At 43.2% G+C, this 16,060-nt stretch overlaps 1 protein-coding gene across 3 annotated transcripts in view; it reads left to right on the top strand.

The window, feature by feature from the left end:
- Positions 1 to 16,060, top strand: part of ANO6 (anoctamin 6) — a 187,901-nt gene that overhangs the window by 149,036 nt on the left and 22,805 nt on the right. For all 3 annotated transcript variants that reach the window (XM_070410386.1, XM_070410387.1, XM_070410388.1), the window contains 3 exons: positions 8,386 to 8,528; positions 10,918 to 10,995; positions 15,435 to 15,660. In XM_070410386.1, the coding sequence (XP_070266487.1) occupies positions 8,386 to 8,528; positions 10,918 to 10,995; positions 15,435 to 15,660 (447 nt within the window). The remainder of the gene's footprint in view (positions 1 to 8,385; positions 8,529 to 10,917; positions 10,996 to 15,434; positions 15,661 to 16,060) is intronic.

Genomic DNA, 16,060 nt, shown 5'->3' with positions numbered 1-16,060 from the left:
TTGCAAATGTCCCCTCAGCCAAAGCGAGTCATGGCCAAGCCAGCAACAATGTGAGGTAGTAGGAGGACTACCCAAGGGCTTGGATGGAGGGAGGCTTGGTTCACTGGGAGCCATCATGGTCACAGTCCCACAGCTGTCCACCACCCTGACTTTCCTGGGGTTGGGGTTCTAGGGAAGTGCCAACACAGTGGTTACAGGTAAGCTTTTTTCATTATACACTTCTATATAAGTGAGTATTTAATAAGTATGTGCTACTCTCATAATACTTTCACATCCCATTTAATAAATCTAACAAATATCATCCTAAACAATATAATTGTATATAGAAGCTTTAACATTATATTCATATTATTTACATTGAATAGCATCATTGAGGCAATTACTTTCTTTAAATACAGACTTTTACATGTTTAATTGATGTAAATGTTCTCCCATAGAAGAAACAATTTTCATTTTCCAAGATAAACACATTTCCAACTTCATTGTGTAAAAGGAAAATAAATTTCAGCTTATAGGTAGGTGGGGGAAGAAAAAGAACCAAGTCTCTTATTCTTAAGATAGCATATCAACGCATGGGAATCACAGGCACAGTTCTCCACAGGTGTCCTTGGCAGTATTTCTCTTTTGCAATGGCTGTGCCTGTGAAGGTCACCAAATGGATCTCAGAACAGACATTGTTTGGACACTTTTTAGAGATAGTAGTTGCCACTCCTGGATTAACTAGACCAGTGGTCGGCAAACTCATTAGTCAACAGAGCCAAATATCAACAGTACAACGATTGAAATTTCTTTTGAGAGCCAAATTTTTTAAACTTAAACTATATAGGTAGGTACATTGTTATTAACTTAATTAGGATACTCCTAAGGCTTAGGAAGAGCCACACTCACGGGGCCAAAGAGCCGCATGTGGCTCATGAGCCACAGTTTGCCGACCACGGAACTAGACTATACTAATAAGGTGACTAAACTTATCTACAAAGTTACATTGTCATTCAGACACTTAGCATGTTTTGGCTGAAAACCAAATACTGGTTAATATATGACACATGGAAGAATAAAGATCAAATTCATGTATTAAGATCCTCTGTACTCCTCCACTGTTAAATACATTAGTATTTTCCCCCATAAGAGCACTGGTGCCAAACACATGAGTGGTGGGCACTTTTAACTCATGTCTATACTTTAGTCTCAGCACTGATTCACAATAGATAAAATCCCGACACATCTGTTGAACTCCATATACTAATGGATGCTGACAGGCCTAATTTAAAAAGACATCTTAAAGCAAAAAAATACACAACAGGGTGGGGCAAAAGTAGGTTTACAGTGGTAAGTACATGAAACATAGAGTTTATTCTTGTATTATTATTTATTAACTAGAGGACCATTGCATGAAAATTCATGCACTGGAGGGGGGTCCCTCAGCCCGGCCTGCCCCCTCTAACAGTCCGGGAGCCCTCAGGGGCGGGAGGCAACCCAGTGATCAGAGGAAGGCAATGCCCCATCACACCTCTGCTGCTGCCACTGCCGGCAGCGCAAGCCTCGGCCGGCCCTGGTTACCTGAGCCTGGGGGGCTGAGAGGACTGGGGGGACTCCAGAGGCAGGTGTGCGGCAAGGCCGGGGCTGAAGGGACTGGGCGCCGCCATCTTGTGGCTGTGGGCACCACCATCTTTGAGGGAGGGGCAGTCAATTAGCATATTCCCTCTTTATTAGATAGGATTGTTGTATTCTTTTCCATATGAAAAAATGTAAACCTACTTTTGCCCCGCCCTGTATATTAATTTTTGCGCTACAAGACAACCCTCGTATTTCCTAGCTAGCCTTGGTGTCCATGATCATTAACTACACCATATTTACCGAACTGACTGAAGCATAGTGAGCTACTGATTTTATGTCACCCGATTTTAGAATGCAGAAAACATCTCAGGCCTGCTTGCAGCACCATATGTGTATCGTTAAGGACATGTATGATGAAGTCTTTATTTTAAGTGTCTGATATTGCTTTTCTTGTTACCTCTGCCTTATGGGAACTGCTGCTGTGAGCCTCATTACAGAAAGCCTGAAATTGTAGAGCTGAAGAGGCAGGAGGATCCTGTGACGTTTTTCATATCACCATCATCACATTCCTGCTGCATCTCTTTTGTGCCCAGATATATGGGGCACTTAGTTTTGTTCTGTTCCCTAGGAGTTATACAAGTTGAGAATAAAAGCCCTTTTATAAGAAATACAGTACAAATCATATACTTATTTTCACCCTTCTAGCCAGCCATTCATACTGACTCCTAGAGTGCTGCACACCAATCCATGATTGAAGTAAAGGTTCTTAGCATATCACGCCCCCCCCCCCCCCCCAACCCCCTTTTCCTTATTGCTTCTTATCTGCCTCTATCTGATCCTCCCTGGCTCGGGCTCTTAGCTGCATGACTGCAGTTTTTCATTTTCACCTTTGACTTCTAGTCTAGGCCTAGTGATTTCCAGAGAAACACTGGCCACCTGGCTTACAAGGGCCCAGGGAATCGAGAAGACATTATTCTAGCCAGCGGCTTTTCAGGGGCTCAGGAAATGGGAGTTCCAGACCTGTGCTAATCCTGCTGGTCCACATCAGCAAAATAGCAGCTCGCACAACCACCTTTGCTCTGTTCAGCTCTGCTTCTGATTCAAGTGAGTCACAGATGCAGGTGATGGGTATTTTAAAAGTTGCATCTGGAACTCTAACTGCAGGAGAGTCCGTGCGAAATGCAGTTTTCACTTGCAGTCTTTCAGTTAGGAAGTTGGAATAAAAGCTAAGCAAGCTCTTCTACCTTATCTACCTTTGTGAGTAAGAGATCTGAATACTTTCAAGGCCTGTCAAAATATTCCAGGCCTGCCCTAACCGGTTTGGCTCAGCGGATAGAGCATCAGCCTGCGGACTGAAGGATCCCAGGTTCGATTCCGGTCAAGGGCATGTACCTTGGTTGTGGGCACAACCTCAGTAGGGGGTGTGCAGGAGGCAGCTGATTGATGTTTCTCACTCATCGATGTTTCTAACTCTCTACCCTCTCCCTCTCTGTAAAAAATCAATAAAATATATTTTTTAAAAAATATTCCAGGCCGTCAGCAGCAAAAATTTTTTTAAATTTTTTTAATTAAAATTTTTTTAAATTACAGTTGATATATAATATTATATTAGTTTCAGGTGTACAACATATACATTTATTTAAATTATGCAGTGATCACCCCAATAAATCTAGTGGCCATCTGACACCATACATAGTGATTACAATATTATTGACTATATTCCCTTGAGTAGCAAATTCTTATAGCAACTAGAACACACCCATCTACCAAGAGTGTGCCTCTTGTCCTTAGATATTGCTGGACATAACGCTACCGGTGCCTTAGTGACCTGAACACCTATTCCCTTTAGCGGCATCTTCTTGATCTGATGTATACTTTATCTAAATGTAATAATACCATGATTAAAAGGACAAGCTGTTCTTGCCTTAGCAGTTTGGCTCAATGGAGAGAGCGTCCGCCTGTGGACTGAAGGGTCCTAGGTTCCATTCTGGTCAGGGGCACATGACCTGGTTGCAGGCTCAATAGGGGGCGTGCAGGAGGCAGCTGATCAGTGATTCTCTCTCATCATTGATGTTTCTCTCTCTCTCCCTCTCCCTTTTTCTCTGAAGCCAATAAAAATATGTGTTGCTTTTTTTAAAAAAAAAAGGGCAGGCTGTTCTTGATTCCCAAGGTCCAAGGCAGCCATCCCTCTTCTCTTGTTAGAACTGTGTCTCTTTAATCAACCAGAGCTTCATGGTATGTGGTTTGTCAGAGAAATAAGCACAGTGCCTCCCACTGGAGTTCTGCCAGGTGTTTTACTGCAGGGAGAGAGCTAAAGATAGAGAACAGGAAACTCCTGTGTGACATCATGCAGGGTCACCCCAGGTCCTGGTGTTCTCCATCAGGGGTGTTCAGCAGTGTGAGTCAGCAGGGACATGGCCCAGGAGTGCTCCAGAACGTTGGGCGGCTATACCAGGTTACCATGTCTTCCAGGAACCCTGCAAATCCTTTGCTGTGTGAAATGAAGAACTAAGAAACTCCCACCCATTCTGGCAACTCCAGGTTTTTGCCTCTAAGGTTCAGGATTTGCTAACGACTCATTATTTTTCGCCAGGTCGTTTCTCGCTTGCTTGGCAGTCCTATCACTTCCTAGGCAGAACTGCTCCTCGGGTTCAGCCTTTGGTAAACAGCAGCCTTTTTACTCCTCATGGTCAAGTTCAGGGAGGACAAGGAATAGTTCCCACTCTTCTTCCTTTATAGTGCTGATCAGAATTGCTGATACTGCTTTTTGTGAGAAAAATATGTCTTGCTTTCGTAAATCATCTCCTGTTGATACTGTCGCTAGATTGTGAGCAAATGGATGCCTATTATACTCCCATTTTAAAGATGAGGAAAGTGACACTCAGGAAGATTAACCAGATTACTCCGTTCCCCCGAGGCAGAAAGTGACAAGCACAGAATACGAGCTCTGCAAATATAATTTGGCTGCCATCAGCCTTTAGATCGGTGACAAAATGCAGCGTCTAGTGATAAAGTTGTAGGAAGCTTTTAGAAAGATGCATAAATATTTACTTGATTGAAAGAATAGCACTGTTCCGTCTGGGGCTTGGAGTTATAGGAATGGGTTAGAAAACCTTCGTTCCATGACTTTGGTTCCACCTCACCTGACACATAACAGGAAGAAGAAAGCCAGATTTGCAGCCTCATTCTACCAGCCCGGTGAGATAAGAGAGCTTCATGTCATTTATGCCTGCCTCTGGGCGTCACCCTGAGCCAGGGCTTTCATGTTTTCAGTCAGTTTTCTTTAAAAATAGAGATGATTAAAGATATAAATTCATGAAAGTAAGCTGCTTTTTTTATTAAAACGAAAAGCAACTTTCTTTACTTTGCAGAGAAGGAAATTGGGGATTTTTATGCATTTTTAAAAAAGGATTTAGAAAACACGTAACAGATTAAAACTGCAAAATTTAGAGGAATTACGGTAACACAAGGAAGCTATCTAGTGGGGCTCCTTAGAGGGCTTTCTCCAGCAAGCTGGGTTCCTCAAGAGGCCACGATGGGGCAGACACTGTCTTCCCACCCATAGTTTGTTTCCTCGGGCTGGAGGGGCCAGAGTTTCCGCTGCTGTGATCTTGTGCTTCCAGTGAGTTGTGAGGTAGGACCGAACTTGTGACGATTCCTTCAGTCTGTCTACCCTGACATCCTCCCAGCGGTCAACGGGCTGGAGCCACCAGGACCTCCCCAGTAGACCGGCACATTCTCCATCTCAGCTTATGCAGACCTGTTGCCGGGTGTAGAGAAATTGGGGGCCCATGTGATCTGGTGCAGCAGAGAGTGATAGTGAGCAGGTGGTCAGGCACAGAGGGGAGCAGTTGGAGTAGATGGTTCCATCCATCGGGGATCCCAGATGGTGGGGGTTCTTCAGGCTCTGATTGGCTTCCTGCAGTTCATTCATTCAGCTGATACTCATTCAGTGCCTGCTGTGTGCTAGTGCTTCAGTGTGAACGAAACAAGATTCCTGCCCTCAAGGTGGCATTGTAGTGGGCGTGATAAACAGCAAATATGGAAGCAAATACAGGTCAGGATCGTGGTTGCTACCTGTGTTGAAGCACAAAAGTTGAGGTCAGCATAGGGAGTAAAGTGCGCCATTCTTGAGAGAATGGACACACCACCGCTGGACAGATTTAACAGTTTAGATGGAAGACACGTTTGGAAGAACTTCAGGGGTGGAGAGTTCATGCAATACTAGCAGGATCTCAAGTAAACTAAAAATGTAAGCTCTTCTACTTGACGGGGTGCGTTGGGTGTTTATCCAGGAGATGTGAGCCCAGGGGACTGAGTAAGTGGATACGCTGTGCTGCTTCGGGTGAAGCCCAGGAGGGTTGGCGCATGGCTGACTCATTTGCCCACTAGGGGTCTCCTTGGGAGTATCTGCCGCATGAGGCCAGCAGGGATGAGGTGGGAGGCAGGACCCGCCATGACAGCTTGATCCAGAGATACCTAGTGCCCTGAAGACTTTCATCCCACCGATGCCTCGTTTCCTCCTGGTTGGGGACAAGGACACACACGGCTGGGCAGTTTCTCGGTCAGCACAAGCTCAGGAGAGATGCCCAGGCCCGCGGAGAGGACCTTCCTGAGAGCAGGAGCAGCCAGATCAGTCCTGCTCTCGGGTCTGACAGGTGAACCAGCTCAGTTTCCCTCACAAGTTGCTCCCTCACAGGATTTGGGGCATTTGAGTAACTGAGAGGGGCAGGAAATAATACCTGAGGGCTCTGTGGACTTCGTCCCCCAGAGTTAACTCGTCCGCGGTAGCTGTTGTGCAAGGAGATGGAATTTGGGGACTGTTGGGCCATTCCCTGTGCTCCCTGATGGGGCCAGTGGATGACAAGGTAAACTAGAACTTGGTGGCAGGGGAAGGGGAGGCATCATCATTCCTATTTAAAGAGGCTAGGAGGCCTTACATAACTCCTGCCTCAGGTTTCAAAGCTTTATAAGGAAAACTGGCTCCCAACCAAGTAGGAGACAAGAAGTGACCTCCCCTACGAACTGAGTTATGTGCTTCCATGAACAATAGCACCCACGGCAGGAAGCTGGCCCTCCACCTATATTCCCTTGGCAACATTCCGGCAGCCACAGCAGGGGCCGCCGAGGGTTCGTGTTGCCACAGAGGCCCCGAGTGGGACAGTTACTAGCAGTGTTCCCGGAGGAGTGCCAGAATCAGAAACTGGAAAAGCAAGCAGCGATGACACCTAAGCAAAGAGTTGTGGTTTACCTTGTAATCCATTGGCCAAAGGAAGGGGGTTGGAGAGCAGGAAAGTTAGGGGCAGAGCTTGGGCTCCAGAGCCAAGAATGCCTGGGTTTGAGTCCTGCCTCAATACTAACCTCAGGCAAGTAGTTGAACCTGCCGGTGCCTCCGTTTCTTGGTGTCTAAAATGGGGATCGCAATAACAGTGACCTCAGAGGGCTTGGAGGGCCTTGACAGATACTGTTTCATTAAGTTGGCAATAGCCTGTGGGGTAGGTTCTGTCTCCACATTTTGCAGAGCAGCACAAAAAGTCCTGCACTCTGTCCACCTGGCTGCCCCACTCTGTTCATCACCTAGTTTCTGGAAAGTACCTGGCTCTCCTCATCCCCTTGCCTTCGCAGGTGCAGCTCCCTGGGGGGAAATGGCCTTAACGTGATCAGTCGAAGTCACCTCAAAACTCACGTAGGCCCCCCTCCCCTGGGAGAGCCATGGCTCCGTGTTGGTTACTTGTTCTGGCTCTGTGTGCCCAGAGCAACCTGGGCTGGCCTTTATCAAGTCCCTCTTAATAGTCTCCTGTCACTAGCACGTCACTGCAATCTTTGTACACCTAGGAGCCCCTCGAAGTAGAGATTGTGTCTTTTTTTCTCTTCTCAGCACATAGTAGAAACTCAAGCAGTGTTTTTGGATGGAATAGTGGTAACACAGAATTTCTCTCCAGGAAGGGCTTAGTGGTAGCTGTCTGGAAAAAGGACCTAGAGCCGTGGTCGGCAAACTGCGGCTCAGGAGCCACATGCGGCTCTTTGGCCCCTTGAGTGTGGCTCTTCCTAAGCCTTAGGAGTACCCTAATTAAGTTAATAACAATGTACCTACCTATATAGTTTAAGTTTAAAAAATTTGGCTCTCAAAAGAAATTTCAATCGTTGTACTGTTGATATTTGGATCTGTTGACTAATGAGTTTGCCGACCACTGACCTAGAGGATTTACCCCGAAACCACATTTTCAATTAATGTTAATGTTCTCTTTATTTCATATTTTAAGTTATAAACCTTACAAAATAATAAAAATTTCTAAAAGTTACGTTATTTATATTTTACACAAGATAGAGAAAAATATCAGTTTTCAATATTTAAGAATATTACGTTAATTGGGGGTGGCTTGGGTGGTGGTAAAGAGAGATTTGGGAATTACTAAGGCATTTCTCCCCTACCCCCACCCCCCGCCCCGCCCCCACTCGGGCCCTTAGGAAGGAGGTGAAGGAGAGGGATGTGGGGAAGAGCAGCCTGAGGGATGGACCGTGAACTGCTTTGAACTATACTGGTTATTGGGTTGGTTAGGGTGTGATGAAAAGTGCCGGTAGCCCATGCTTCAGCTCTCGACACTCACACGCCTTCCGACCATCACATTGTTCCCTTTGCCATAAGCGGTAGGCTCTTCACAAGAGCATTAACTTGTTTTCTGCTCTTTTAAATAACAATGTCACCTGTAAATTAGATGCTGTTGACCATATATAAGTGTTATGGATAATTAATGTTATTTAGTATAGATTTATGAAACATCAATCGTCATTGAAGGCCCACATGGTCCTGTTCTCTCTCTTCGTTAGTTACCTTGTTTTTGGAGTTCTGGAAGCGGCGCCAGGCAGAGCTTGAATACGAATGGGACACGGTTGAGTTACAGCAGGAAGAACAGCCCCGGCCAGAGTATGAGGCCCGGTGTACTCACGTGGTGATAAATGAGATCACTCAGGTAAGGAGGCATCGTAGTCTACTTACTGCAGGGGTTCTCAACCTTGGCTGCACATCGGGATCACCTGGGGACCTTAGCAAATGTTGATGCCTGCGTCCAATCACTACTTACTCTGATGGTACTTGGTGGCCTGGGGTGTGTTCTGGGCACAGGGATTTTTTAAAGCTCCTCCAGCAATCCTAGTGTGTACTCAAAGTGAAGAAGCTGTGCTTACAACAGTGGACATGGGAGATAAATGTAGTCCCTTCTTTCATAATAACAGTAAAAATGAAACAAAACAAAACAAAACTTTGACATAAATGTACATTAAGTCCTCACTGGATGTCATGATAAGTTCTGCAAACCTTTAAGTAAAATGATATATAATGAAACCAATTTTACTGTAGGCCAATTGAGATAAACGAAAGGTAAGTTCCTACATCACCTCATCAGTGTTATGAAATGACATTGAATGAAACGATATTATTTGAGAACCTGCTATATAAGAAAAAGATGCATTGGCTTGCATCCTTTTTTTTCCTAATTCCAGTAAAATATGCACAAAAAAATAGACTCTGTGACATAAATGTATGGAAAGATGGATAGGTTTTTAGAGTTCATTCTCAACTTTTCACATGCGCCTTCATTATTTCAGCCCCTTTCATCCTAGGCTTAGCTGCCCCTTTGTCTTGCACTAAAGCCTCAGTCACTGCTCCCCCTTCTGGTTGGGATGTGCACAAAATAGTGTGGCTCTTTCCCTAATTTGGGGGGAAGGATGAAAAAGGAAAACATTTGTTGAGGTCCGACTATGTTCAGTCACTGTGCAAGGCATTTCATATCATTGGAAAGGTAAATTTGCTGCTGCTGCTACTGCTGCTACAAAATTAAAAACAAAACAAAAAACCTATATATCTTTCTGTATAAATATTCCAAAGCCAGCAAAAGATGATTTTTTAATCATCTGAATTATTGCTTCTTTCGACCAACACAGACAATTTAGAGCTGATTGTACTTGCAGTCATCAGCTTAAGGACAGTGGCTTCTGAAAATGAATAACTCTTAGGAAAAAATGCTTTCCTCAAGAGCTTCTGAAAAATGTCCTGACTCTAGATTTTATAAATTGAGTCACAGATTTACAGACTGTCAGCCCTAAAAGGGGACCAGAGGGAGCAGTTCAACTCCTCATTTCATAAGGGGGGAAAATGAGGTCCAGTTATCAAGAGGAGGTGACATTTGGCTTTGTAACTGTAACAAGCTGCATGTAATCCCCATTATGAATAGCTCCCACTGTTGACTATGGAAGACAGAGCCAAAGCATGTGTTGTTGAAAGATCGTAGACTCAGAAATGAGAGCCGAAACTTAGAATTGTATATTCATAATGTTTTTTGAGTACCGAAAAACAAAAGCTTATATTGGCAACATAAGGAAAATACTGAAGAAAAATCAACTTGGTAATTTAAACCTAGCAGTTTTACATTTAAAGTTGCCAACTAATAGGATTAAATTTCCATTGTTAAAAAGATTAAAGATGAAAGTTTATTTTAACCTTGTCTCAGTTTACTTTTCCTGCTAATACATCCTCCATTGGTTTAGAGAAGCGTATAGTGCAGTGGTCAGGTCTTGAGAACGAGGTTGCCTAAGTTCAAATCCAAACGCAGCAAGTTAGTGGCTGAATGACTCTGGACAAATTATTTAACTTCTCTGTGCCATTATTTCCTCGGTTATAAAATGGAAACAAACATAGTTGCTTCCTCAGCTGATTGTAGTAAGGCTGAATCGACTTCATGTTTAGAACCTCCTTAGAATAGTACCTGGCACAGAGTAAATAGCACCAAGGTATTTACAGTGATTGCTCTACTATAGCTTCTCTTACTATCCAGGTAAATCCTGGGAGGTATTGATTTCTGCTCTTAAAATTTTAAATATATTCATATAAAGGGGAAACTTTAAAAATTCAGTTATGACAAAGTAAACGTGTAAAGCTCAACCAGGAAACACATACTGGATTCCTAGCATTTGCAAACATCTGTGAGGCGTTTTGTCTGGCACGGGCTCTGGGCTCCCTCTCATTGCTTCACTTCTGGCACCTAAGACAAGCTCAGGAATGCAGCTTCACAGCGTGGCATTGTCAGGTACCCGACTCCCGAGCTCAGGTTATGGCAGATGAATTATTGTTCACACTTGCATTTTCAAAAAATATTATTAAAATGAGCACTGCATGTTTTGTTGTATGTATGTTTGAAATTGTTAACAAAAATGACCCATGCAATTATGAGGAAGGAGGCTATGTTTGAAAACTAATTTTTAGAAAAATTGAAGTCAGCCTAGGATATAGTGACCCGCAGGAGAAAAATCATTTCATTGGAGTAATCTCTTGATTGTTGGAACTTCTTTTTTCTTTTTAATCAGGAAGAAGAGCGGGTTCCCTTCACTACCTGGGGGAAGTGCATACGTGCCGTCCTCTGCGCCAGTGCTGTCTTGTTCTGGGTGAGTCCTTCACAAAACTTAATATCCTGTTTTAAATGCTAAGGAAGCTAGAAGCTGAGCTGGAAACTATGTAATCTTACTGGTTTAAATCAGATCAGCGGTCCAGTATTTTCCAGTTTCTGGTGAAGAAGCCATATGGGAGGCACTAAGAATTCTAAAATTTTTCATCAGTAGCAACTAAAATAAATTTCAGTTATGACAAATTAATGTGTAAAGCTCTAAGAATAGTCTTAACAAAAAGATAACAGGAACTATCAAAGAAAAGGCATAAAAACTAGTGAAAAATATAAAAGAAGCCTCAAATGATTCTAGATCAAAAGACAATATTTCTAAAATATCTGAACTTATGAAATTAATTTTGAGTTTATTACTAATAAAATCATATTAGAAATATAATGATCTGTAATATACAAGAGTTTTGTTGTCTCAAGAAGAGCCAAATTAGAGAATAGGACATGAAGCCCAGAATGGGCTCTGATATCAGTAATAACTTAATATACTAGTAGGAGAAGGGAGACATTCTAAATCTGGCATAAGTAAATATTATTCAATAAATGTACTTGTTAGCTATTGGCGGAAAAGTTGAAGAAAGAAACCACATGCTATAATACCTGAAATATTAAAAATAAGTAACACCAAAAATAACTAGAAATAAATATTGATGAATATATGATCTCTAGATATAAAAAGATTTTCTAAACTTAATAGCAATGGGAGAACTTTTGGAAGAAAATATTTTTTTTTTTAATATATTTTATTGATTTTTTACAGAGAGGAAGGAAGAGAGATAGAGAGTTAGAAACATCGATGAGAGAGAAACATCGATCAGCTGCCCCCTGCACATCTCCCACTGGGGATGTGCCCGCAACCCAGGTACATGCCCTTGACCGGAATCGAACCTGGGACCCTTCAGTCCGCAGGCCGACGCTCTATCCACTGAGCCAAACCGGCCTCGGCGGAAGAAAATATTTAACAATTTTCATACATCAAAAGAATTCTAAGCTTAAACAAAACACCAGAATTAATAATTATTAACAAATATGGCAAAGGGTTAATAACTTCAATACAAAGTCCAGATCACTCCTTAGCTAATACTCAAGACCTCAGGAGCTTGGAGGCAGAGAACATGAGTACACAGGCACAAAGGAAAACTGTCATGGCAGATGCCAAACCTCAGTAGTGATTAGATTAGTGCACATTAAAATGAGATGTGATTTTTCACCTCTCAAGTGATGACTCAGTGTTGGAGAGGATGAAATGCAGTGATCAGCACTCTCATATCTCGGCTGTTAGAATTTTACACTCCTCTGGCCTTCTTAGAAAGCCATTTGGCAGTATCAAGAGTCAAAAATATTCATATGCTGTAATCTAATTCAGGTTTTAGAAACTTTTAAACAGGAAGCATTTCAGAATAAATATAAGTCAGTAAAGACTTAGTCACTATATATATATTTCAGCCAAAATATTCTACTTCCCACTCTTTATACCATCGGGTATTGTACAGCTGTGAAAAGCTATGTCCATGAAAATATTTTATGACATGTAAAAATGTCACGGTTATGATAGGCTTAAGGAAAAGATACAATTAATTATTAAAATGACTTAATATTGCAAACCACATAGTTCTGAAGGAATTGTGCCTGCAGATAGATAGATAGATACATTTTCCCTATTTTTGTGTACTTTTTAGTCTTTACTTTTATAGTTAGGAATCTTTCAGTTGTGGGTGACAGAAAAATCAATCTGCTGCCAAGTCGGGGTTGGAGGGTATCGGTTCCTGTAACTGAAAATCTCAGTCTGAGGCCTGGCTCTGGTCCAGGATCGGTACTGCAGCCCCGATGATGTCAAGGGCTGGGTTTGGTTCCATCTTTATTCTGTGCCCTGTGGTCTCCCGCTGGTGGTTCTGGGCACTCTCCCTTATGTTTCCAGATCTCACATCACGTGGAAGCTGAGAAAGGTCTCTCTTAGCAGCGTCCTCTAACGGAAGCTTCTCTTTCCCATGGGCACTATAGTTATCTCCTCCCATAAGTGGCTCTTACTAGGTTGTCAGTCCTGGAGTCCATTGCTGAGGTCAATAGGATGAGATACCTATCTGGCTCAGTCTAATCAGGATCCCAGGGGAGGAAGGGCAGTCTAGCCCAAACCATGGGACTAAAAGTAGAGAGAATTACCCCCAAAGCAAAATCTGGGTCCTTTTCTCAGACTGGAAACAGACCTCGGGCAGCAAAAGCAGCTATTGTTCACGACAGAGTACTTTCAAGTTTTCTACGATGAGTACATATTCAGAGTTGTGGTAAGAAAAGTATATTAAAGTTAGAGTGAGGAAAGATAGGTAAGAAACTTGAGGAAGGCGAATGCAAAGCTTCTTTGCCTCCTATGGAGAAATATGGAGCCGGTCACGTGCCTGAAGAAGTTTGCAAACATTAAGTTTGCAAAAGCTCTGGAATGAATTAGAATTCACTTCAGAAACCACGTGGGAGGCAGTGCCATGTAGAGGTTAGTAGTCTTTGGAGTTCTTGGCATATCTCAGTTACTTCACTCCCTAGTTGCTAACTTTGGGGCAAATTGCTTTGTCTCTATGTGGCTCTTGTTCCTTATCTGAAAGGAGATCTGATACTGCCTCCCTCCCCAGGCTGTGTGAGGACTTAAAGATACATGTGTGCTGAGGCGAATAGTGAGCACTGAAAGAATCTTAACTATTATAATTACTTAATAACTTCAAAAATTATATGGACTATATGTGTTGTGCTGAGAGAGAAAGAATTTGATATACCCTCACTAATATATATTTCTCAGCCTTGGAAATTTTCATATATACGCCACATATTTTTTTTTTAAATGTTATTCCTTAACAGTGAAGGAAAGGAGATAATGAAAGAGATTAGAGGAGGAAATATAATCCTTCTCTACAAACTGATGGCCTAAAAAGGTAAGGAAAACATCTTGTTAACACTTTAGCTGCCAAAATCAGAGCTAATATTTATATAGTACTTTTCATATGTTGGGCTAAATGTTCTGTGTCTTTACTGAGAGCAGCTCACTGAGTCCTCACAAAAATTCTGTAAGTTAGTTGATATTATGATCCCCCCATATATGGGTGAGGAGATTGAGGCCCCTAAAGGTTCAATAATTTGTCCACGGTCCCCCAGCCCTTGAACAGGGCAGAGCCGGATTCCCATGCAGGAGGCTGGCTCCAGGGCTGTGCTTGCAATCGCTGCCTTGACTGCTCTCCAAGGTGAGCAGTGACCTTCCTCTGTTCCTGTAACCATGACCCCATTTGCTTGGTCCTGAGACTCACATTCTTTATGGATTTTCTCTCTCATGGTGGTCATCACCTGCAGTCAGACACTTCGAGTTCATGCTCTGGAGTTTGTCCAAGAGGAAGATGCAGGGCAAACAGTTTCAAAACGGGACCTCTGGTGTGCACTGTTCAGTGGCAGAGAAAACCTGCCTGGTGAGGAAGTGAAATCCTAGCAACCACGCGCAAACTGTTGCTTCACACACTCCTGCTGACACGGGGTGTGCGGTCAAAAATGCAGTGGGTTAGGGCAGTGGTCGGCAAACTGCGGCTCGAGAGCCACATGCGGCCCTTTGGCCCCTTGAGTGTGGCCACGAAGTTTCAATCGCACTGCATGTGCGCGCCCTCCCGTGGTATTTTGTGGAAGAGCCACATTCAAGGGGCCGCAGTTGGCCGACCACTGGGTTAGGGAAATGAATCTTGTGCAAACACAGGTTACGAATAACTGCCAGTGTAAGGTCTTACCATGTGAGTATGAAAAGTGGGTGAAGCTTTGATGAGCAGAGACCTGCTGCCATTTCCGGGGGTTACCCTGGGGCATCTGCACAGCTTCGGAACTCTGGTCCTGGGCAGACCCGCCCTTGGTACGAAACTAAGACGAAAGCTGGCACCTGCTGAGCCTGAACCAGAGATACGTGCTCTGTTGGGAGGACACATATGCCCTTAATGGAGCAAAAAAACACTGATTCATAACCTAAATGACTTCATAAGTATAGAGGGATGTTTTCTCTGGTCCTGCTATCACAAAGACCTTTTCCTTCTACCAGAACGTGCTCCCAGTTATTCCATTTTTACTCCATCTGTAGACACACTCTCCTTTTTTTTTTTTTTTGGAGCAGCATTGCATTTACAGAAAAATTGCTCAGAAAGTACAGAGTTCCCATACTCCCTCACTCCCCACACACAGCTTCTCCTACTTTAACGTCTCACTTTAATGGACACATTCTCTTGTGACTTCCTTCATTCCTTTCCCTTTCTTTGACCTTTAACGCACTTGATTTCTGCCTCTCTTGTGGCAGTTCTGTGAGATTTCACATCACTTCACCCATGCACCTTGTCCACTTAAGGCCTGAGGCTGATTTTTCAGTGTAAAATATGAAGATTGGGGAGTCTCACGCTGCTGTGTTTATTGTGCTTTCAGATCCTGCTGATCATCGCTTCAGTCATTGGGATCATTGTCTACAGACTCTCAGTGTTCATTGTATTTTCTGCAAAACTTCCCAAGAACCTGAATGGAACAGACCCAATCCAGAAGTATCTGACCCCACAGACAGCCACATCCATCACCGCTTCCGTCATCAGCTTCGTCATCATCATGATTCTGAACACCATCTATGAAAAAGTGGCAATCATGATTACTAATTTTGGTAAGTTCCTACCATAGTTTCAGTCGGGTCTAGGACATTTTCAGAACCTGGTGGAGATGGAGACCGTATCTTTCTGGCATTTCAATTCCAGCCTCTAAAATTTCAAGTGTAAACCTATTTTCTCTGGCCTGAGTGGGCGATGAAATTAGCTACAGCTTGGCATTAGTGAAAGGGACAAAGCAGAGACAATCATTATAATGTCCCAGCTTTGTATAAACAGATCAGTGCTGGATAATATTTGCAGTTACATTACATCATGTGCCCTGTTGTTGAAAGTAAATCATCTCTTTATTGCAAATAAGTGGAGCAGGGTCATGGTTCTAGTGGCAGATACGCGCCTCTGTTGCTGAGAGGACAGGCGATCGTGCTGTTACATGTCTCCCCCCCGTTCTGTTCGCAT

Source organism: Myotis yumanensis, unplaced genomic scaffold, assembly GCF_028538775.1.
Source record: "Myotis yumanensis isolate MYYU_CA2020_CCGP unplaced genomic scaffold, mMyoYum1.0.hap1 SCAF_3, whole genome shotgun sequence".
NCBI classification, from domain to species: domain Eukaryota; kingdom Metazoa; phylum Chordata; class Mammalia; order Chiroptera; family Vespertilionidae; genus Myotis; species Myotis yumanensis.
The sequence above is the reverse complement of the archived record's forward strand: the minus strand, read 5'-3'. Positions and strand labels throughout refer to the sequence as shown.